The sequence below is a fragment of the Carassius gibelio genome, chromosome A21 (assembly GCF_023724105.1).
Source record: "Carassius gibelio isolate Cgi1373 ecotype wild population from Czech Republic chromosome A21, carGib1.2-hapl.c, whole genome shotgun sequence".
NCBI lineage: Eukaryota > Metazoa > Chordata > Actinopteri > Cypriniformes > Cyprinidae > Carassius > Carassius gibelio.
Window position 1 is genome coordinate 10,838,167 of NC_068391.1, and position 24,414 is coordinate 10,862,580.

Sequence of the window (24,414 nt, forward strand, 5' to 3'; positions counted from 1 at the left end):
GTGTTTGTATTACAATAAAAAAAGTTAATTTCAACACAGAACTATTTGTTTTCTTTCACTTAAGTGTTATCTGATGGATTATGCCTGTTCTTGTATTAACTCAAGCTCTGTCTATAACAATCAGTGGTACACGTTACTATGCTAAAATTAATCAATAATATTTAATGGAAATAAAAGAATGGTAATTTAACAGGAAAATAATGGTACTGCTGCCTGTTGTTCCTGTTTTTTTTCTGTGATTCACAGTAAATTCCTTTTGAAAAACATTACAGGGAGTGCACTGTAAAAAAACATTAACAGGAATTAACTGTAAAAATAACAGGAAAATAATAGTAACCCTGCTGCCAGTAATTTCCTGTTATTTAACAAGGAAGTGTATGATCTAAGCATAAGCTGACAGAGACCGGACATGGCTGTCAAGCAAGTGTGTTGAGTTTTGCCCCTAATAAAGCAACTGTAATAAGATGTCTACTTTATTGCCATCCAACCAATCCAAGAAAGAGAGAATGCCATTGAACCTACCTAAATAAATCCCCGTGGGATGCCTCAGTTTGGGAGGATCATAAATTTATCATCTATGATGGTCCAAGTAGATACTCAGATTTGGCTCAATGTGGAGATGGAAAACACTTTGCCTGTCTTATGGAATGTGGAGAGATAAGTGAGGTTGAAGGGATAGCCTTTGTCCTTTTTAAACTCAGTGACGTCTTTTAGGCCAAGGGTGCTAAATGAGATGGCAAAATTCAACATTTTCTTCACTGAAGACTTGAGTAATGGCTGCTATGTTAAAAATTAAGCTTTGGCTTAACAGGGATAAATCGCATTAATAATAATAAAATCGAGAACAATATTTTAAAGGCATCTTATTTAAAATATTGTCACATTATATCACAATAAACTGTTTTTACTGCCTAATTGATCATTTAAATCTAACCGAAACTAAAAAAAATTTTTTTTTACCAAACCCAAACTTTTGAATGTCATCAAAACATCTAACCAAAAATATATTTTATGAAAAATAGTTTTGTGCCATTATTTCTGTTACATTTATGCTTTGTTTCTGTTTTCCCTGTGACCTAGTTTTTGTTGTCTGATTAGTTATCTTGTTCACTTGGTGTCTCATTAATTAACTCATTAGGTTCCTTTGTTTGCCAGTAGAGTTTGGTTGTATAGATGCTTGGTCTCCTAGTTTACCATTAAAATCTGTTCCTATTCTTCTTTGTTGTGTGCTTTGTTTAACTGCCGCATTCTGTATCAATTCCATTTCTATTGTTAATGTCAGGGTTTTTTCTTTTTACTTTTGCAAAAGTATATACTGTAGCATCTGCCTTCTTCACCACCATGACAGTTCTTCCTCCAACCCTCTGTCACCTCATCATATGCTTTATTTTTTTCTTTCATTACAAGACAGCAGTTTCATGACAGCTTGCCAAATCTGTTTCATCAAGGTTATATGAACATGCAAACGTGAAATAAAAAGTGAATCCTGAAGAGAAGTGAAAAGGTTTGATGCAGCAGAATGAGAAGCAACTGAATGTGCAATACTGATTCCCTACAGTTATTATTATTTTTTAAAGTGGTTAATGATTTCAAGAGGTAAAGTAACATTAGTGAAACTTATTTGAATTAAACTTGCACATTTGACTGCTGCAAAGAACCAAAAAACCCACACTTTAGTGTCATCTGCAACCCTTATGGATGCTTAACCATGACACATACTGTACCAACCAGAGGCATCCAATAAACGGTTAAAGAGTGTTTTTTTTTTTTGGTTTATTTGTTTTGTTTTGTTTGAAAGTTTATGATATTCTAGGCTTCTATCCACCCTGATATAGTTGTCAAGAACTGGCCCTGGTGCACAGTAAAGATAGGTATGTTTTTTTTAAAAACAATGTGCAGGGCTGTGCAACTTTAGGGGTGGAGACAATAATTCATTTTTGACATAGGAGATAAAGTTATCCCGGTGTTTAGTTCATGCACATAACATAGCTCATAAATCATTTAATAACCATTCTCTAAATGTTCCTGATACTCCGATGTCACCATCAAAAGCTCATTAAACAGTCCTCAACTCCTTTTGTATTTAGAGGTAAAATATTAGTGATAGCATCTGTCAATGCTTAACCCACCCAGACCAGTAAACATGATGGATCTGTCTGTATCTAAATCAGCAATAACTTGAAAAATCAATAGACTTTTGCCAGACAATAGCCAAATGGCATGCCAGATAAAGCTAGCCGATAGGAGTGTAATACATAACAGTTATATAAACACAATAAAAAAATAAAAGCAAGTAAAGCATATTTTTTATCCAACACAGCCCTTCAAGATTATGTCAAACACAAGAACTACAGCAGACAAATTAATTTGATTTTAATTTATTTTAATAAAATACTGGTGCTTATGCTTATAACACTGGTGGGATCAGGAAAGGCCAGAATTTGAGACATCTGAAGTGCAAAGGCCAACCAGAATACCTCTCTGATGAATACCTCTCCGATTTTGTGATACACAAAATTCTTAATCTTAGTAGGCTTTTAATTGAAATCATAAATAAATGAAAATCAATTATATGTGTATTTGAAAACAAAATGTAACCTGTGTAACAGTGCAACCAATGTAACAGGGCACAAATTGTTTTACAAATAGGCCTTTACAGTGATTACTTATTGATTATATTTTACATTATATATTTTTCTACTTTTTGCACACTTGAAAGGACAACAGTAAATGAAACAAAGAGATAGGCTGAACAAAGTTTTTCACTCTGCAGGCTGTCTTAAAAAAAAAAATAAGAAGAATAAATATTTATGACCACTAGTTGACTCTTTCTTATCATTCTGCTCTTTACCTTAGTAAATGTTTAATCTTGTTTCAGAACTTTCCTGTGTTGACAGGTTATTATAAATAAGGGATGCTCAGAATGTTTTGGTTACACCTGATTAGAGGTTTGAGAGGTGGTGACAAACCTGCTGTATAAATCTTTTGTTGCAGCTGCAAGAAAAACGATTTCTGTGAGTATTGCTTCATATAGAGATAATTGTTGACCTAATGAATGTAATTTATTGAATTTTAAGAATGAATGAGTTGTATATGTTGACTAAAGATAAAATACGATAAAGTAAATTAAAATAAATATAACCTGTCAGAATTGGGTAAAAAAAAGAGAGAGAGAGATGCTTTTAGGGATGCATGATTAGCACAACTTCTGAATGAAAGGGGTCAGCCAGTCATGACTTCTGAGGCTGCACAAAATTCTGCCGTTTTATGAGTGCAACTTTTTCCAGTGAATTACAGTGCATTTGTCTCAAATCAGTAACACTAATGCACCGTTTTTTATTTTCATACAGCAAGAATGATTAAAGTAGTATCCATAGGTTGCAGGTTGAAGTTCAAAAAAAAAAAAAAACTTATGTAACTTATGTCTGTACAGTGATAATATTATTTTTTTTGTTTGTTTGTTTTCAATGTGAGTCCAAGTGATTCTTGTACTTTGTCCTGTGCAGGCATGCTGCTTCTCATCCAGGGTGTGTCCCCCTTGACTCTTTTTATTCAGCAGTATTTTGCTTTTTGGCAAGGTTTTGATCATTTTTGTAACCAGTAGATTTTTTGAAAACACTCAGCAAGGAGAGTAAATTAAAAAATTAAAAAATAAAATAAAATAAAAGTCTATCAGCTATAACTTTGGCGGCTGTTCAAAATTCTAACATGCCATTTTTATTATTATTTAATTAATTTTTAAAATTCTATGTTCTTTACCCTATACATATTGGGGGGGGGGACTGAATTGTGATGACTTTCGCACATTTAAAAAAAGAAAATAAATAATTACATTGCATAATATGACTTGTCTATTGTCTTGTTAATTATAAAGTTCATTCTGTTTTCAGGGCTAAAATTTAACAATGGGTAACAAGACACCTTCAAGAAGCAATTCAGGATGTCTTAACGAAATAAACAAAACAACAATATTCAAACAGGAACAGCCCCAAACCTGGTGTTGCTGTTGTGAAAAACAGGTGTCATACAGAATCCCAGCTCTCGTCTATCTTAGTGTCGACCAAACCTTCCTTGCCTTTGCTGAAAAGAGAAAAACATTAAGTGACACAAACGCAGAAGTGCTTGTGCTGAGAAGAGGAACATGGAAGGATGCCAAGAATCAAGAAGTTGAGGTACAGAATGATTAAAAATTATCCATGACAGTTTTCTTAACAACTTAACAATTTCAGAGATGCTTAACACAGGCTGGTATGAACACAGTCATTATGCTTTTATATTTCAGTGGGACAGTGGGCATCAGGTGCTCTCTTCAGCTTGTCTACCAAACCACCGCAGCATGAATCCATGTCCGGTCTATGAAAGAGAATCCAAGACCCTCTTTCTGTTTTTTGTTTGTGTTCCTACTCGGGTCTCTGAATATGAACAAATACGGACAAACAAGAGCCAGGGACGACTTTGTTACGTTACCAGTACAGATGCTGGCAAAACCTGGAGCCATACTATAGACTTGACAGCAGATGTGATCGGTGAGAAGATGAAAGAATGGGCTCCATTTGCTGTTGGACCAGGACATGGTTTTCAAATGAAGAGTGGAAGACTGATTATCCCAGCATATGCTTATCGGTACACAGGCAAACCTGATTGCACATCATGTTGTTGCTTATCGTTTTGCTGTTTCACTCCTTATGCCTTAGCATTCTACAGTGATGATCAAGGAATCACATGGAAGGTGGGGAACCAAATGGATGTTGAGTCGTGTGAGTGTCAGATGGCTGAGATCATTGACGAGAAAGGTATGAGTACTCTGTACTGCAATGCCCGAACCCGTCTTGGCTACAGAACGGAGGCACTAAGCTACAACTCTGGAGAGGATTTTAGCACAGTTTTATCCCCAAACAAGCTGATAGAGACCGGAAAGGGATGCCAAGGGAGTGTGTTGAGTTTTCTAGAACAGAGTAGTCCTCCAAAGACATGGTTGCTCTATTCTCATCCGTCCAATCCAAAAAACAGAGTAGATCTTGGTCTCTACTTGAATAAAACCCCAGTGGATTCCTCAGGGTGGCCAGATGAACCTATAATGATATTGCATCATGGTCCCAGTGCGTATGCAGATCTGGTAGAGCATGAGCCTGGACGCTTTGCTTGTCTCATGGAGTGCGGAAAGGAACATGAGAATGAAGAAATAGCCTTTTTGCTGTTTGAACTCCCTGTGAAAAAGCTGTAAAAGTGTTTATTTATAGTAGTGGTAGTACCTGCAAATGAATACAATACATCTAATCACAACAAATCCATATTTTCTCTGTTTTTGTAGCTGAAAACTGCTTCTATAAATACTGATTTGGAAAATGGGATTTATATGGAACCAAACAAATGCAATATATATACAGATAATTAGAATAATAGTCATTATCAGATATTTAGAAGTTATGTATTATATATAATTATTGAACAGATCTAACAATTCACATTCAATTTATATAATAGACAATCTGATGAATATATGGATTTATATCTCTGATTTGCTTTCGATGCATTTGCGGCAGAGATATTTAAATAAACTTTCAAATAACATGAACATGGTGTCTCCTTATTTCAAAAAGTTATAAATATCTCATATTGATATTCTGCTGTGCAGAACTTATTGCTTTGTTTAAGATTTTGTTCCCCATAAAAAGGCAGTTAGATTAGAGTCTTGCTGTAATAAAATCTAGCATTTTAAACTGTATGCATGTGTAGAAAACACTAGCATTCAAAAACATCTGTTTCTCATGAGATACGTGCTGTACCACGTCCAAAGGTCAGTGAAAAACTCTTCCCACCCAAAGGAAGTATCTGATGATAACATTCCTTGGAGTCCTGCCTGGAATACAGAGGCTTCACAATTCTGTCTGCCCGTAACAATAGTACTGTGTACAGTATGTTTCACTTAACAAGTCATAGCCTACCTACTTTACTCCTATCTGAACTACTGCCTTCTATACTACTATCACTAACTCTTTTGTTTCTCCATACCTCCATTTAGTTAAGTCCATATCTTCATTCTCTCTCTCACTGTTACCATCACTACTTCCTTCCTGCAGATCAGCTTGTTGTCACTCCAGGTGTAGAAGTTAACAGGCACCAAGGATCTTAGCTATTTCTGCTATTAGAATATGTGGCATATTTGGGTGAATTAAAGGCTTTTTTTTTTACTGTTAACAGTTTAGTTGTACCTATACTTTATTAAAACATTGTATTAATAAATATACAGAGTTTGTGCTTTTTAATGTATACCACTGTCTTTTCTTCATTCATTGAGAAACGTATTTTCTTTAGCTTTTCAGTTGGGGTACAAAACACTTAGCGTGCAATTTAGTGCAAATGTGCTAATGTTCTGGGCTATTCTGCATTTCTGTAAATACTATATGTTTATTACCACAACCCCACGCTAATTGTTAAATGTAAGACCTAGATATAGAATAAATTGTATCAGATATGAGACAAATTATCAAATTATGCTTTTCTATATGTTTGTCTAATGGTTACAAAATGTAAGAAATTTTTAGAATAAAAACTCTCCAGGAGTTTGCAGCACAGACACGATTTGTTACGTCTTCGAAAGCAGGACAAAGTACAGGCTATCATGCCTCTTGTCCAAAAGGTTATTTTTTTGTCGTTTTGTCTTTTAAAGATATTGCTTGAGATTCCAATTATCAGATCAAATGAAGTGAAGTGAAATTTGCCAACAAATAATTTTAGACATTTTCTTAGAATTATCTAATATTAAAAATATTTTAGCCATTTTGCAATTACTTTCGGTCAGTTATTAAGAGGATGTATAAAGTCAGTTGTAGTAACTCTAGTAACTTGTAGTAAAAATTGAACAACTAATGTTTATTTCAAACAACATTTAAGTTGAGGTAACTAATTTAACATTTTCTGCCACTTGGAATTTCTTAGTTGTATTTACTTACAAAAAAAAAAAACAACAACAACAACAAAAAAAAACATCAAACATCCATTATAAAGGGTCAGTGTAACACTTCACAAATAAATTTTCAGACAATATGGAGCAAATGAAAAATGAAACCACATTCATTTTACCATTTTTTTTTTACAGCTACTTCACATTTTCTTTACTTTTTTATATTTTACTTTTGCTAAATTGTGCTTTCAGCAAGATCATTTTAATTAATAAAATCTAATCTATTTTCTATTTTTCCATTTCTTTTTTCTTTTTATTTATCTTACAATTTGCGCTGTGGACTGTAACATAAATGTAATAGTAAATAATAAATGTACTTTTTGCATGTTCAGAAGAAGTAAACTGCGCTTACAGAAATACAAACAGGTTGTGTACTGTAAGTAAATTAGGCAAATATAGGATTGGGGCCCTATACATTTACATTTACATTAATTCATTTAGCAGAAAATTTTATCATTTAATTTTTTAGACCATGGAATATTCATTGATTTACCATTGAGATACAAGTTTTAACAACAAAAAAAACTAAATAAATAATAAAATGATAAACCTCACAACTGAATCTTTTAACCTTTTTTAAGAAAAGTGATTAATGGGAAGTATAAATTATATAAATTATAATAAGGACCAGACTGCACAGCTGAATGACATGAATGCTCCTTCATCATTCTTCTTTGGTCTTGAAAAAAGTCCAAGGTAACAAAAGAGTTTTCATCAGTTGTAAATATCAGGTGGCGGTGTGATAAAAGATCAACAGGGAAATTCAATCTTATGCTCTTTCTTTTTATGAAGATTTATATCATGTGGAATTATGTGATGATACAGTAAATACTGAACTTATATATAACCTATCCAAATGAACAGAAGAAGAACGTAATTGTTGGATAGGCCTTTGACATTTGGACAGATTTCACAAGCTGTTCAGGAAATGTGTTCTGGGAAGTCACATGGATTAGACGGGCTCTTAGCAGAATTTTTTTAATCCATTCAGGAATCTTCTAGGACAGGACATGTATGAAGTTTTTATTGAATGCATCGATCAAGGGACCCTTCCTTTGAGTTGTCGAAGGGCAATCCTAACATTAATTCCAAAAACTGGGGATTGTGGGTGCCTAAAGAATTATCACCGGTATCACTGATATGTGTTTATTTTAAGATTTTATCTAAATCTTTGACTAATAGACGTAAGAAATATATGGCATCAGTCATTCATATAGACCAAACATTTTGATAATCTGTTTTTGATGAGGTATGTGATTACAGTGGCAAAAATGCACAATTTGGATATTGGGTTTTTCTTTCTTGTATTTCATAATACATTTATTGTATAAGATCCTCATAAGGATTTACTTTCTGGAGTTCAAAAAGTATTTGTTAATTTTTATTTTTGGGATGGCTGCCATTGGCTTCCTTTAGGTATCCTTTATCTTCCTGTGGAAGAGGGAGGACAAGGACTAATACATCTGGAATCTAAAGTCTTGGCAATGAGTTTGCAAACATTTACAAAAACTTCTGTATAGTCCAGATCCTGTGTCTTGGGGTGGGTTTGCATTATATATACTCAAGAATTTTGGAGGATTGGGTCTTGATAAGCAGTTGTTCTTAATGCAGAAGACCTTGGTGGAGAATGTTCATTCTTTACCTTTCAGTTTTTACCTTTCAATTTTAAGGCATCTTTCCCTCAGACTTTAATTTCCTTTATTAATAATGTTCTTCTAAATGGTTTTATTTCTCAGAACTTTCTTGTGTTCGAGGTAGTTCCTAAATATTTGGAATCTGATTCTAACAGTCTTATAGTGATTATAGTGCCTTGGTGTTTCACTTAGTTGGGAAAAAAAATTATGTTTGTGTATCCATGTTTGTGTCAAATCTGTACATTTGGGACAATTGAAGCAAAGACCAGATAATAAATGTAGGTCTTGGCTTTCTAGTTCAGATTAGATTTATCCATCATGGAGGTTAGTGTATAAGCCTCCTATCTAAGAGATGTGGGGATATTCAATGGAGGATGCTACATTGTATTATAGCCTCAAACTATTTTGTGTTTAAGATTAACAAGACTTTTTACCAGTAGATCCTATTTATAATGCTCTTGACAGTGTTTTTCATATGTTTTGTGAGTGTTTTAGACTTAACTCATTATTCAAAGTATTGAAGAAAATTATTGTAAGATTGGGTTTTACATTTACCAACAGTCTATTTATTCTGGGTTGCAGATATAAAAGGTCTTCTCTAAACTATAAAAGGGAATTTTGTTTTTAATTGTAATGTTTAATAATCTTATGTTTGGTTAGAATTTATTTTTAAATTACTTGTATTGATTATTATTAATTAAAGTGGTTTGAAAAGTCAAAGTCTTTCTCTCTCTCTGTGTCTATGTGTGTGTGTGTTACACACAGACTGTATAAAAACAGAGTCAACATCCATTCAGTTGAACTTAAAAATAAATGCAGATCGCTTGACGGAGAGTGAAACTCTGAAGCGCTTGGTCAGATAGTGTTCAGTGAGTGAAAATGCATCTGTGCTAAACTTATATTCCAACTCACACACTGGCAACTAAAATCGGAAAATGTATTAGTCATTGGCTAATATTAAATATAATTTAGTCATCCAGAGTGAAGATTTCGTCGCATATGCGAGTGCTTTATTCACAATGTAGGTTAAATAAAAATATGAATATGCAATATAGCACATATATTTATTGAAACACATGGAAGGTGGGGAACCAAATGGATGTTGAGTCATGTGCGTATCAGATGGCTGAGATCACTGACGAGAAACATAATGGATTTTGGCACAGATTTATCCATAAAAAAACCTGATCTAATCCGGAAAGGCATGCCAAGGGAGTGTGTTGAGTTTTCTAGAAAATGGTTGCTCTATTCTCATCCGTTCAATCCAAAAAAATTAGACAATAAAACCCCACTGGATTGCTCAGGGATGCACCTTTAATGATATTGCATCTTATTCTTCTAGCTGAATATTGAGCTTATGGATGCTGAATTGTTATTCTGAAGTATATTTTCTGTTTGATATGAAAATATTATTTCATACATAGATGCCACATTTTAGTTCTAAATTTTAAAGTGCTGTCATAATAACATTGGTGTTTCAGAAAGGTTTATCTAATTGTTTTATTTTGTATTTATATATATATATAATTAAGTAAAACAAGATTTTAAAATGCCATCACTCATCCATGCATGGGGAAAAATCTGAAAAAACATGAATGGGTGCAAGTAATGCTGAGATGACCAAATCTGGAAAATGTCCTCCCTCTATTTATTTAATGGGTGGGTAAGACTATAAGGGCTTGTGTGGTGTTAGTGGTGACAGACTTTCTGAAAGACTCAGCTGCTGATGCTGCATAATTGCTGTGAGTATTACTTCTTGTATTTTACTGGAGAATTATCGTTGGAAGATATAGACTTACATTTAGATCTTTATTTGTATTTTATGTTAGCCAATATGTTGTCATGTTGTCCAGTCAAAAGCAAAAAGTATTTAACAAGGCTAAATATATATTAAGTACAATGTATATAAAATGATTATATAAATATTATAAGCTACAGCTAATTTCAAGGTGAATCAAACAATTTACTTAATGTTTTGTTTAACGTTAACTTAAAATAGCCTAATCAGTTAGCCAGTAAATAAATAAACCAGTGAGAGGTAGTGTACTAATATGTTGTTAATGTGCAACAAAACAACAGAAGAAATAAGGAAGGTTAGCAAGGGCAAGAAGCAACATTTTCTTTTGTGCATGCTTGCTGGTGTCCTTTGGCTCAGCTTAATTGCTTTAATTTTTACCACAGGATAAAGATTAATTGTGTTTGTACAATAATAATAAGGTAAGTTTAAATGCATTTTTCTGTCTTCTGCTAATTTTATCTGACTTCAAAACTGGACGCGAGTGGCTCGACACAACACAACAAAATGAAACACACACGAAAGTAGTATTTTTCCCCTATACCCATATATTAAGTAAATGCTTACCATAAAATCGAATCGAACCGATTAAATTTATGTTAGAATAAAATATAATTGACATGAACGAAAAATCATAACATACATAGTTGGGGGCGGAGTCGGCGTTATAGGAAACACAGCGAACAACACTCTTTCCCAGAGATGCGTAGAACAATTGTAGTGTCTTTTGTTTAACTTTAATATTCACATCATACAAAAGTCCATATCGATATTTGATTCATTGATATATTAATTCAAAAATAGCCAAATTCCGTGACGTTCTGCTTTATACAGCCAGTTCCATTTGTGACTGGATTCCACAATTCTATCCATGTCGCTTCGCAAACACAGACGGGGTGAATTCATGAATGAAAGTATAAAAGTTCAGACACAAAACGTCTCGGTTACCTATGGTAACCCTGGTTCCCTATCTGTCGGTCACTACGAGTTATGTCGACCGACAAATGGGGTCTCACTTGGGAGGCCAATCATCTCTGATTTTAAGAGAAAACGCCAATGAAATTGGCAAGTGGATTAACACACCTGAGCCACTCCCCGTGCCAGCGGGTATAAATAGGGCGACAGGTGCATCCACTCATTAGATTTTTGCTTCGGAGCCGAGTAGTGGATGAAGAAACCTCTACAAAGCCATCATCTTTGTTTTGTTTTAAAACTGTTCCTGGTCGGTGTGACGGCGCATTACATCGGTGTCCCTGCGAGTCGGCGATTCCCCTGGGCGCTTCGGCTAAAAGAGACAGTTCTAAAAGAGCAAATCACGGACGATTCGCGTCTTTTTCAAGATGCCGTTTCGTCCGTGTCCTTCTGGATGCGGTCGTTTCCTGTCTTCGGTTGACGGTCACGAGCGTTGTCTGCAGTGTCTGGGCGTCCAACACACTGAGGCTGCGCTCGTGGATGATTCATGCGTCTACTGTGGGCGTATGAACATGGCAGCGCTGCGATCGCGTCTCTCACTCCTCAAGGGGAGTGCAGCAGACCCCTCTATCGCCACCCGTCCCGGTCTCTCTGGCTCGAGCAGAGGGCCGCCGGCTGGCGCTCTGGGAGATCTGAGGATCACAGTGAGAGCTTCTCCGCCGGGCCACGCCCCACGGACCTCTCACTCCTCACGCAGCGACTGTCCCGTGCAGCTGCCGATTGATTCTGCTGGGCCGTCTCACAGCGGTCCCAGCGTGTCTTTCGGTGCGCCGCCCGAAGACCAGATGTCGATTGCTGCATCGGGGGATGGGTTATCGACCTCTGAGGATGAAGGTTCGGCGGGGCTGCCCCCCTCGGGTGTTGTCGCTGCTGCCGAATCGGACTTGGAGTTGTCGGCCATGCTTGCCCGGGCAGCCGTGAGTATCGGACTGGAGGTGACTACACCACCCAGTCCCGAGCCCTCACGGCTGGATGATTGGTTTCTCGGCGCGGGACGCGGCTCACAACCTCGTTCTGCTCCGGTGCCTTTCTTCCCGGAGGTGCATGAAGAGGTGATGAAGTCGTGGACGGCCCCTTTCACGGCCAGAAGCTGCTCTTCTCCCTCTTCCATCCTCACCACCCTCGATGGCGGGGCAGCCAGGGGGTACGTAGAGGTTCCCTAGGTGGAGAGGGCGGTTGCGGTGCACTTGTGCCCACAAAACGCCGCCACTTGGAGGAATCGTCCGCGCCTCCCGTCCAAGGCCTGTAAGCTGACGGCCGCACTCGCTGCCAAGGCTTACAGTGCTGCGGGCCAAGCTGCCTCTGCCCTGCATGCCATGGCTATCCTGCAGGTACACCAAGCCAAGGCACTCAAAGCCATGCACGAGGGTGGTACCGACCCGGGGTTGATGCATGAGCTGCGCACGGCGACTGACTTCGCCTTACGGGCAACGAAGGTCACGGCGCGGTCCCTCGGGAAGGCGATGTCCACGCTGGTGGTCCAGGAGCGGCATCTCTGGCTGAACCTGGCTGAGATGAGGGACATGGACAAAGCGCGCTTTCTCTACGCCCCCATCTCCCAGGCAGGCCTGTTCGGCGACACTGTCGAGGACTTTGCCCAGCAGTTCTCGGCGGTACAGAAGCAGACTGAGGCCATCCAGCACATCCTGCCCCGACGTGTCTCTCCGGCTGCCACCTTTCTGTCGCGGGTAGCGCCTCAGCCTGCTCGTCGCCGTGGGCGCCCCCCTGCGTCCTCTACGCCAGCTCCGCCCCGTGCTGAGAGTTCTTCGAGGCCGGCGCGTCGAGCCCCGCGCAGGAGAGCGGCGCCCCCCGTGTCACTCCCGGCTGCGAAGTCCCCAAGGTTCCCACCACTCCCTTCCGAGACCAGGTGGTGAACCTGCAAGCGCTGCCCCTGGAGGAGGCAGATCCAGCCTTGTCGTTGCTGTGTCCCGTAAGAGCGCTTCGCATATACGTGGACCGCACCCAGAGCTTCAGAAGCTCTGAGCAGCTCCTGGTCTGCTTTGGAGGTCAGCAGAAGGGGAAGGCTGTCTCTAAGCAGAGGTTGGCCCACTGGATAGTGGACGCCATCGCCTTGGCTTACCATTCCCAAGGCGAGCCGTGCCCCCTGGGGGTGAGGGCCCACTCCACACGGAGTGTGGCCTCCTCCTATGCGTTGGCGCACGGCACCTCTCTGGCAGACATTTGTCGAGCTGCGGGATGGGCGACACCTAACACCTTTGCGAGGTTTTACAACCTCCGTGTAGAGCCAGTTTCCTCCCGTGTGTTGGGTAACAGGTAATTGGCGGGAAGGGCTGGCTGGGTGTCTCGCTTGCTGCGCCATTCCCCCTAACACGGGTATGTGAGCGCCTTCTTCTCCCAGTAGAGTTCCCCGGTTGGCGTACCCTGGTCGAGCATCCTCCAGCACCCTCGGCGTCAGACTTGGCGGAGCAGTCTGTCGCCAGGCCCAGTACTGGCGTTAGCATGCCCGGAGCCGGTCAGCCCCTGTACTGGGCTAGGTGTCCATATGGCTGGGTTCCCTGCGGGTAATCCCATATGTGTATTCTTCCACGGTAAGGTTTCCCTCTTGGCAAACCCGTGTCTTCCCTTGACAGATCGCTCGGTCAGTCTCTTCTGGCAGCCGTTCCATCCCTACTCCAAGGTAGGACCTGCCTCAGAGACCCTTTCCATATGTAGTACTGCCCCCTGGGTCAGTCCATATCGGTATATCCACATGTCACCTCCCTACGGGTAGGATGTGGTCTCCGTAGCGACCTTTCCTAAAGGCTCGCTTCCCCATTGTCTTGCCAGCTGAAAGAACAAATAGGGAAGATTTGAAGCAATCTTTCACTGAAGGTTGAAATCCCTTCCATTTACTTTATGTGGGCGGAACAGCAGCATGGCCTTCTCCAGCAGCGATGTACTCACCCTTTGGCCCCTTCGGTACCAAGGTCAGTGAATTTGCGCTGGGGCTTTGGGAAGGTTACGACCTTAAGCGTAGCTTTTGTGGCACGCCAAGTCTTGTCAACAATTGCAGCGCCACAGGGTTGTGACGAGGTTCAGGTTATGGCGTTTTCCATAGGACCCCATTTGTCGGTCGACATAACTCGTAGTGACCGACAGATAGGGAACGTCTCGGTTACGTACGTAACCCTCGTTCCCTGATGGAGGGAACGGAGACGTTATGTCCCCATGCCACAACCTTGAACCATTCGCTGTTGCTGTGACACGTTCTCGGCTCCTCAGCGAAAAACCTAATGAGTGGATGCACCTGTCGCCTTATTTATACCCGCTGGCACGGGGAGTGGCTCAGGTGTGTTAATCCACTTGCCAATTTCATTGGCGTTTTCTCTTAAAATCAGAGATGATTGGCCTCCCAAGTGAGACCCCATTTGTCGGTCGACATAACGTCTCCGTTCCCTCCATCAGGGAACGAGGGTTACGTACGTAACCGAGACGTTCCCTGAAGGAGGGAATGGAGACGCCACGTCGGTGACCGATGAATATGGGATGTCGCTTAGAGTCTAAACTAAACGAGCCAATGCACATTGGCATGCAATTATTGCATCCAGCTGCCACTGATCACTGCATGAGTATAAGAAGGCAGCGGGTGCAATGCATTCCAATTTTTCACTGAGGAGCCGAGCCGGGGACCCGGCAGCTCAGCGTGGGTACAGCAACCATGGTGACGGGACGTGGCGTCTCTGTTCCCCCCTTCAGGGAACAAGGGTTACCATACGTAACCGAGACGTTCCCTTTCAGTCAGTCATTCTCGACGCCACGTCAGTGACCGATGAATATGGGATCCCTATCAAAGTGCCATGGGTGCTGCCCCTTCCAGTGCACTGTGCGAGCTGCCTGCGTCCCTATTAGGTGTAGGCCGGGGCTCAGAACAAGTTTCTCCACTCACCGTTGTCAAAGTACTACCTCACTGAGTGAGATTGGATAACGCTGGGAAAACGTACCCGGTCCGCTTGGAACTGGGACGCTGCTGAAGCCCCACACTATACACTATACCGTGGACTATACACATCCGAGTACCGCTTAGGTCTCAATATGGAACCCACCCTTCCATGGTTCTCACGGATACATCATGAAGGCCCCCAGCTCTACAAATATCTGTCAGCGAGGCACCACAAGCCGGCTACCAGGAGGATGCAACACTTCTAGTTGAGTGAGCTCGCAACCTGAACTGGCAGGGCACATCCTGAGCCTGATAAGCCAGGGTTATGGCATCCACAATCCAGTGGGCCATCCTCTGCCTTGAGACGGCACTCCCCTTCTGCCGCCCTCCGTAACAGACAAAGAGCTGGTCTGAGGTCCTGAAGCTTTGTGTCCGGTCTACGTAGCACCTTAATGCTCGGACGGGACAAAGCAAAGCCAGGGCTGGGTCTGCCTCCTCCAGGGGTAGGGCTTACAGTTTCACCACTTGTTCTTTGAAGGGTGTAGTGGGCACGTAGCCAGGCTGGGTCCTCAGGATTACCTGGGAGTCAGCCAGCTGAAACTCTAGGCACGAATCGTCGACCAAAAATGCATACAGGTCCCCTACCCTCTGGATGGAGGCCAGTGCAAGAAGGAGCAGAGTTTTAAATGGAAGAAACTTTAGCTCAACTGAATGCAAAAGCTCGAATGGGCCCTATTGTAGTGATTTAAGCACTAGAGACAGGTCCCAAGAGGGTATACAGGGGGGCCGGGATGGATTTAACCTCCTGGCCCCTCTAAGGAACCTGACGATGAGGTCATGCTTACCCAAAGACTTCCCATGTGCAGGGTCATGGTACGCAGCAATAGCAGCAACCTGGACTTTGAGGGTGGAGGGAGACAGCCTTCACTCCACCCCTTGCTGCAGAAAGGAGAGCACGACCGCAATTGGGCATCTTCAGGGGTCTTCTCGGCGAGAAGAACATCACTCGACGTACAGGTTCCACTTCAAGGCGTAAGCGTGTCTCTTAGGCGGTTCTCTTGCCGAAGTGATGGTGCTCGCTACCTAGGGGTAGGTCACTCAGAACCTCCGCGTCCCGTCCAGGGACCCGACATGGAGTTTTCAAAGGTCTGGATGCGGGTGCCAAATGGTGCCCCATCTCTGAGTCAGTAGATCCTTCGTCAGAAAAATTGGTCAAGGAGGGGCTGTCACAAGGAGCACTGGTTCGGGGAACCAGATCCACATGGGCCTCTGGAGAAGCAAACAGGTCTACCTGAGCGGCTCTGAACTGCTTCCAAATCAGCTGGACTGTCATGGGATGGAGTCACCATTCTCCCAGGTGCATTGCTCGAGACAGCACGTTGGCTGTATGACTGAGCAGGCCTGGAATGTGAACGGCACGAAGTGACCTTAGAACCTTCTGACTCCAAAGGAGGAGGTGGACCAGCAAGCGTACAAGTGGGACCAGCGGAACCACAGCCGTACCCGCAATGGGGCAGCAAGGTGTAACACAGACACCCAACTCGGGCGGCTTGTGAGCAGGCCGGAGTGTGGTGCGAGTGTGGGGTGCAGGTCTCACCTGGTTCCACAGGTTGGCAGAGGATGCGTGAGTAGGGCCTTTGTTAACGCTCTCGAACCGCCCGCTGCTGCCATCTAGTGAAGGAGGAGGATGAGTGAGGTCCGGTGCTTAGCTTTCCGCAACTCTCCATGCCCTCTTGGGACCCAGAGAGGGAGAAAACTGCTCTCCTGTCAAGATTTCCAGATTCTCCGCCTGGACATCATGGACGGCCGGCAGCGAGCTCGCCCTCCCCGGCAACTCACTCCAGCCCTCCGCCTCGAGCGTCCATGGTGGCACACTTCCTTGCCTGCTCGATGGCACCGCGGATTCACCACAGCGGTGAGGGATCTTCAGCAGCACGTCCCTCCTTCTCCCGGGCTTCGGCACCAAATGTAACAATAAAAACTCCATAATCATCGGGAAGAAGGAGGCGGGAACCGGCGGACAATGAAATGAAACGTTAATAATCCAAAATAAACACAAAACAGCGCAACAGCCCCTCGCGGATGACTGTTGTGCGCAAATAAAAAGCAAAACTCAACTAAAAGCCCAGGCCTGGTCCTCTCTCATCCGTAACTGTTTTCGCTCCGGTTTTATATCGCTCCATCTCCTCCGTGGGACTCGAGACCGGTGGGTCGAGTAGGTGTCACTCATTTCCCAATCACCCCACCAGCCTCGCTCAGGTTCCCACGTCTCTCGACCCCGCCCCACTCGTCACAGTAATAAATCAATGTTATACGTCATCAGCGTGAAATGACAACATCCGTGAATAATCGGCGCTGTGACCCGTCATCTGTTTCGTAATATATCACGTCATAAGGGATTTTCCTAATGACGAGTGTGACGAGAAACCTGTTTGAAAAATAGACACCGGACCTCCGGTACGTGACCATTCAGCGACAGGTGTCCTTTATGTGAAAGATAAATCTTGTCTGTGCGTGACCATCCAGTGATCGGTGATCGGCAAAAGATTTTATGGTCTGTCCCTTGTAGGGCGGGGTTTCCCCACCAGCTGCGGCATCGGATTGGATTTGCTTAGATAAATAGGATCCCCCTCAGATTTCTGAGGAAAGCAGAAAAAGAGCTGTGAAAAATACATAGACATGGACTTCTTATACTCACCTACAACCCCCGGGAAGTGAAAATACGGACAGCGTGCAAGAAAAATGAATCAAACGAAGATAAGGTTACTTCATACTATAATACGAGTTTCCGTACCCTCAAAAATAATCTGTTGAGTGTATAAACAGTAAAATACAGTAAAAATACTGAACAGTAAGTATCAACGTGCTTTTTATATTTGCAGTGTTGTATGTGTGTGTGTGGTATATTTTACACAATGTTTGAGGGGTTGTTTGCATGTGTTTGAGTGCCGTGAAGTGCTGAGTATGTAATTTGTGGTGTTGTATGCTTTTTGACTTGCATGTGTAAGTTTTACAATGTTCTGTGGCATTAAAAATGCATTACAATTTGTATCGATTGCTAACCCACCATTCATGAGACAGTTCACCGTGTTTTCACATTTATAAACACAACCTCAAAACTACACACCAACTTGTGCAAACTTAAAACTTCCAAGTCAAAATCAAACAGTTTTGTCAAAAACATGTTCTTTTTGTCAGACTCAAACTTTGGCCGCCGATGATACACAAACCTGAAGTTCAAGGTTTCAAAACACTGTTACAAAGACCTCCTTTGGGGAAATAGGAATCCTTTTGCTAGTCAGTGACTTACAGTATAGGACATAAATAGAAGGATGCAGATACAGTAAAATACAACAATAAACTTTAAGAAAAGTTACTTTCAGTACACTAGTGTAAAGTGATCTTACAGTAAATGAAAAGCACTACGTTAAAAGTGCTAGAAGAGAAAAGGCCGAAGGCCAAACAACTGAAGGAAAACACACATTGGGGGAATACTGCCAGTTAAATATATTGTTTTAAATAAAGAATATAATATGGATAGTAAAGATACTTTTAATATAAAATTTATAAAATAGAATTACAGCTTAGATGTAAAGGTGGTCATTTTAATATAGATTATTTTTGCTTTTAAATTTGGAAAAGCTAAACAGAGGCCCTGCAAAATGTCTTTTCTGCTGTGTGTCTGAAAGTATCATAGATATGTGTAAGGTTTACGACCATAGCAAAGCACAGTTCTCAGATTACATCTTTAGGATGCATGGGTCGGCAGAGCCATCTGTCCTGAACCATCTTTAATGGCTGAATACAATCGAGGGTCTTTCTCTGAAATAATTTGTGAACATCAGATGTAGTGGGGGTACTGATTATTTAAACATTATATTAATGTTAGCTTTGAAGTAATGTACCCCACTTACTGAGATCATATGGTCTGGAACTCCACCCTTGCTGTAAGGGGTTTGTGAAGCACCCCCTCAGTTTCACTTACCGGAGAACACCGTTACAAGGTCCTGTGAGATTTTGTTTATGATTTTGGGGATATTTCATTCAGGTTTGGACATCTCTTAGCAGTCTAAAAATGTAAGGGATATTTTTTAATTTATACTTATCATCAGAAATGTTTATTTTATATAGTATGCTATATATATCACAAATATATTATCAAATGTTTGGTATTAAAATAAGATAATTTTTATTTTTTTAAAGAAGAGAATTGTGTGTTTTATAAGTTCGATTAACTTAAATGTTGAATAAATTTTTTTAATGAATGAATTGCTTTAGTAGCATGATGTCATTATATAATTATTTATTTCCATATTTATTTTCTTTAACCCCTGGAGTCTGAGTGGGTTTTGGGGGAATCTGGATCATTTTGACATCCCCCTACGTTGGTGTTTTTTCTTTATCTTAAAACTTATTAATGGCTAAAGTCTGAATATACATAAAATATGTGGGCAGCATGAATATACATGTCTGTAATTTTGAAAAGGCAGCGTCTATGACCAGTTTATGTTTAAAATACGTTTAAAATGTGTTTGTATATGTCGAATAAGCATATGTTGAATACATGATTCAAATGTATGATAAATGATTTGCTGTGGTTTAGTAACATGCAGGGACGTCGTTAGGCCTATTTTAGGAGGGCTGAAGCCACCCCAAAGTGTTCCTAAGCCTCCCAAAATGATAATAAGAAAAACAGTCAATAACAATTCGATTTATCAATAACTTTCTCCTCATTCATATTTAGACACAACAAATTATATATATATATCCAGCTACAAAAAATAGGCGAAAAGTCAGAAGTTGGACGAAAGTACAAAGAGTTGTTGTGCTATCAAGATGATGCACCGCACTGTCTCGTTATACTGGTGTGAACTGGCAGCTTTCAGAGCGTAGCAGACCGGAGCACTGCTAGTAACTGGAGGATTCATCACGTGTCATCGTTAGTTTGGTCTCGCTATGCAACCTCCCGCACAGTGTTGCCAACTTAGTGACTTTTCAGACCCCCAAAGCGACTTCCTTGGACAAACATTATTTAGTCTCTGAGACTCTTCAGTACTGCCACACGAGCGCGAGCTCTCTCTCTCTCCCAGCGTGCACACGCCTCTCACTCTGCATCTGCTCTGGTCAGCGAGCACAGAGAGGAGCAGCACTTTCAGTAAAATTTTCTGGACTATAAGTCGCACTTTTTCTCATAGTTTGGCTGGTCCTGCGACTTATAGTCAGGTGCGACTTATTTATCAAAATTAAATTGACAAGAACCAAGAGAAATGAACCAAAAGAAAACATTACCGTCTACAGCCGCGAGAGGGTGCTCTATGCTGCTCAGTGCTCCTGTAGTCTACACTGAAAACATAGAGCGCCCTCTCGCGGCTGGAGACGGTAATGTTTTCTCTTGGTTCTTGGTTCTAAATAAATGCGACTCCAGTGCGACTTAAATATGATTTTTTCCTCATCATGACGTTTTTTTGGACTGATGCGACTTATACTCAGGTAACAGTTACAACTTATAGTCCTAAAAATATAAAATATAAATATAAGCATTTGTTGGCAGGTCTAGTCACTATGCACAGCCTAAACTAAATTATTTCATTATATTTATTATATATGCTAGCTATATTCTAACTAGGGCTGAGACGATTATGATTGTGATTAATCACATCCAAAATAAAAGTTTGTATTTAATTAATAAATGTGTGTGTAGGCCTACTCTCACTGTGTATAATTCTTTTATATATATAAATACACACACACATGCTTGTATGTGAGTGCAAAGATTGTTTCACACTCATAATGTCTCTTTTTAACTTATGTTTATGTGTATGTCTGCTTGTTTATATTATTTATCAGAATACAAATTTGTATAGTGGCATAGATATTATACTGATATTGTTGTTTATGATTACATTTATTGAGTAGTCAATTCAAATCATTTAAAAACTAAATTTAATTAAAAATATATGTGCATGCAGAATTTTATTGTGTGGTGGTATGTGTACAGTAAAAAATAAATAATTATACAGCTTTTGAAAAAGATCAGTTATACTACGTGATCTTTAGAATGGTTACCATGTTGGTAGGTTTGGGGGTGGGGGTGATACAGTAATCATTAATATGATGTGAATATGAATATAAAAGGTTCTAAATGTAGAAAATGTGTTTTGTTAATGTGAATTGAATTGAATTGAATTGTGTCAATGTATTTTCATTTAAAATAAGAAAATAAGACTTGGAGACGAATTAATGTGTACACATACATGAGAGGAAGTGAGAGAGAGGGGGTGCAGAAAGAGACATGAATGCAACATAATACCCGCGCCACATGGTTCACAGATGCATTTCGATATGAGAGGGGATTTCCATTTCATTATTAGGATTTTTATTTAAAACTTTTATTATACAGCTTCTTTATTGATTGTTTTATTTCCATTTAATTATTAGGATTTTATTTAAAACTTTTATTATACAGTTTTATTTCCATTTAATTATTAGGATTTTTATTTAAAACTTTCATTTTATCACTGTGAAACTATTTATACACTCAACAGATTATTTTTGAGGGTATGCACACTTGTTTTATAATATGAGGTAACATTATCTTCGTTCTTGATTCATTTTTCTTACACGCTGTCCGTATTTAAACTGAGACACAAATTACTGTTTTATGGCTTTCTCAGTGCCAGAGTCAGTCTTTCGATCATCTCTTCGTCCAATTCCTTCTCTGGGGTTTTAGATGAGTATAAGAAGTCCATGTCTATGTATTATTCACAGCTCTTTTTCTGATTTTCTCAGAAATCTGAGGGGGATCCTATTTATCTAAGCGAATCCAATCCGATGCTGATACAAACAGATGTCATAGCAACACCTGTGACCATTAAAAGGTCATAGGTCAAGGTCAGGTGGGGAGGAGGGAGTGGGGAAGGGTTCAAGTACAAAAGATCAAGGTCAAAATGTCAAGGACGAGTGGGAAGGGGTCAAGGACAAAAAAGCAAGGTCAAAAGGTCAAGGTCATGTGGGGGAGGGGCCAAAGGTCAAAGCCATCAATCAAATTTCAACAGCTCGTGCAGACTACATACTACTGATGAAGTGTACCTGAAACCAATTTTTTTTTTTTTTTTTTTTTGGATTTTGTAGTTCTAAGAGTACACTTTACACTCTTCAACCCCTAAAAAATATAAGTGATGAAAAAAAGTGATGAGACATCCAAAGTGAACACACACACCGTGAACACCCGGAGCAGTGGGCAGCCATTTATGTTGCAGCACCTGGGTAGCAGTTGGGGGTTCAGTGCCTTGCTCAAGGGCACCTTAGTCATGTTATCGACTTAACTCCCCCCACCTACAATTTCTGATGGCCCGATACTCGCAACCACATATGTTGCTGCCTAAATTGTTTTCAGTATTTTAGAATAAAAAGTGTCAGTGAATTTTTTATTCACACTTTGACAAACATATTTGTCCTGTAAATGTTGAATGTCTCAAATTTGTTTTTATTTTATTTTTTACTTCTAGAACCCAGATTTGACAGCACTGCACAACCATCTGAGGCCTACCTGTTTACTCTGATACTTCTACAACTAACTTGCTTTGTAAGTCTCAATGTTACACATATTTGAGAAGCACATAATTGTTCCATTTGTATTTGGTGGTATATTATTAAGATATTTATATAAAGATTAATGATTATATTCCTAGTTCACCCATAAATAAAATTCTGAACCCTGAAAAATTAAAAATCTTCTAAACCCTGTCTTTTGATATTGTTGTTTAAGGCAGTATTGCAAATAACAGAATCTACCTCAACCATTTGCTTTCAGACTGTCATACGGTATGTTTGAATGACCCCAGTGCCATACAAAAACACTTATCGGTTCATTCAAAGTGTGAAATGTGTTGAATGAAACATTGTTTTCATTAAATTATAATGGATGTTTAAAGTACTTAAGTTATTGGAGTAGCACTTGTTTTTTTTTAAGAGAATCAGTTTGCGTGTTTTAGCAAGTAAATTAGAATGCCTTTTAAGTAAATACAACTAAGAAATTCCAAGTTGCAGGAAATGTTAAATTATTTAGCTCAACTTAAATGTGTTGTTTGACATAAAAACATAGTAAATTGAACTTTATAATTAATTTCTTGAAAATAGTCATTCTGAGTTACCAGAACTGACTTCATACATCCTTTTGTGCCCTTGAGCAAGGCATCGAACCCCCAACTGCTCCCCGGGCGCCGCAGCATAAATGGCTGCCCACTGCTCCGGGTGTGTGCTCACAGTGTGTGTGTTCACTGCTCTGTGTGTATGCATTTTGGATGGGTTAAATGCAGAGCACAAATTCTGAGTATGGGTCACCATACTTGGCTGAATGTCACTTCACTTTTAAAATTTAAAATAATTACAACATGGCTAAAAGGCATAAAGATAATTAAAAATATATATATATATAAAATTATTTGTTGGCAAATTTCACTTCATTTGATTTGATGATTGGAATCTCAAACAATGTCTTTCAATACAAAAACATTGTTCAAACAAGTGTGAAAAATCTAACTAAAAGAGGAATGAGAGCCTGTACTTTGTTCTGCTTTCGATGATGTAACAAATCTTGTTCATGCTGCAAACTGAGTTTTTATTCTCACATTTAAAAAAAAATTGTCACCATTATACAAAAATACAGAAAAACAATTCAATATTTTATCATATTAAAAGTATAATTTGATAATTTGTCTCATTTGATACTGTTTATTCTATTTCTAGGTCTTACATTTAACAATGGGTGACAAAAGAACAACAACAATATTCAAACAGGAACAGCCTCAAAGTTGGTGTTGTTGGCCAAGTTGGTGTTATTGGCCAAGTTGGTGTTGTTGGCCAAGTTGGTGTTGTTGGCCAAGTTGGTGTTATTGGCCAAGTTGGTGTTATTGGCCAAGTTGGTTTTGTTGGCCAAGTTGTTGTTGTTGGCCAAGTTGGTGTTGTAGCAAGCAACAGGTGACATACAGAATTCCAGCTCTTCTCTATATCAGTGAAAATAAAACCTACCTTGCCTTTGCTGAAAAACGGAAAACACCAAGTGACACAGATGCAGACAAGCTTGTGATGAGAAGAGGATGGAAGGAAGACAAGAAAAACATAAAGGTATAGACATGTTTAACCAAAATCATAGGATACTATTACTTAC

At 40.0% G+C, this 24,414-nt stretch overlaps 2 protein-coding genes across 9 annotated transcripts in view; both read left to right on the plus strand.

Moving 5' to 3' along the window:
* Positions 1-2,902: 2,902 nt before the first annotated feature.
* LOC127941607 (sialidase-4-like) lies at positions 2,903-6,162 on the plus strand. The gene is made up of 3 exons (XM_052536868.1): positions 2,903-3,014; positions 3,891-4,172; positions 4,283-6,162. The coding sequence occupies exons 2-3, from the start codon at positions 3,906-3,908 to the stop codon at positions 5,222-5,224; spliced, it is 1,209 nt and encodes a 402-aa protein (XP_052392828.1). The 5' UTR covers positions 2,903-3,014; positions 3,891-3,905; the 3' UTR covers positions 5,225-6,162.
* A 4,109-nt stretch (positions 6,163-10,271) lies between these two features.
* LOC127941604 (sialidase-4) overlaps positions 10,272-24,414 on the plus strand; it is a 32,705-nt gene continuing 18,562 nt past the window's right edge. Inside the window, exons 1-5 of one of the 8 annotated variants that reach the window (XM_052536865.1) lie at positions 10,323-10,340; positions 22,754-22,830; positions 23,014-23,069; positions 23,994-24,055; positions 24,164-24,224. In XM_052536865.1, coding sequence (XP_052392825.1) covers positions 24,009-24,055; positions 24,164-24,224 — 108 coding nt within the window. In that variant the 5' untranslated portion in view covers positions 10,323-10,340; positions 22,754-22,830; positions 23,014-23,069; positions 23,994-24,008. Of the gene's footprint in view, positions 10,341-22,753; positions 22,831-23,013; positions 23,070-23,993; positions 24,372-24,414 lie in introns of those variants that run through there. The other 7 variants (XM_052536857.1, XM_052536859.1, XM_052536855.1 and 4 more) reach the window with 7 other exon arrangements.

Bases quoted from the DNA above. Each gene is read 5' to 3' on its own strand.
- LOC127941607 (XM_052536868.1), top strand. From the start codon at position 3,906: ATGGGTAACAAGACACCTTCAAGAAGCAATTCAGGATGTCTTAACGAA. The intron at 4,173-4,282 runs GTACAGAATGAT...TTTATATTTCAG, and splicing joins CCAAGAATCAAGAAGTTGAG to TGGGACAGTGGGCATCAGGT.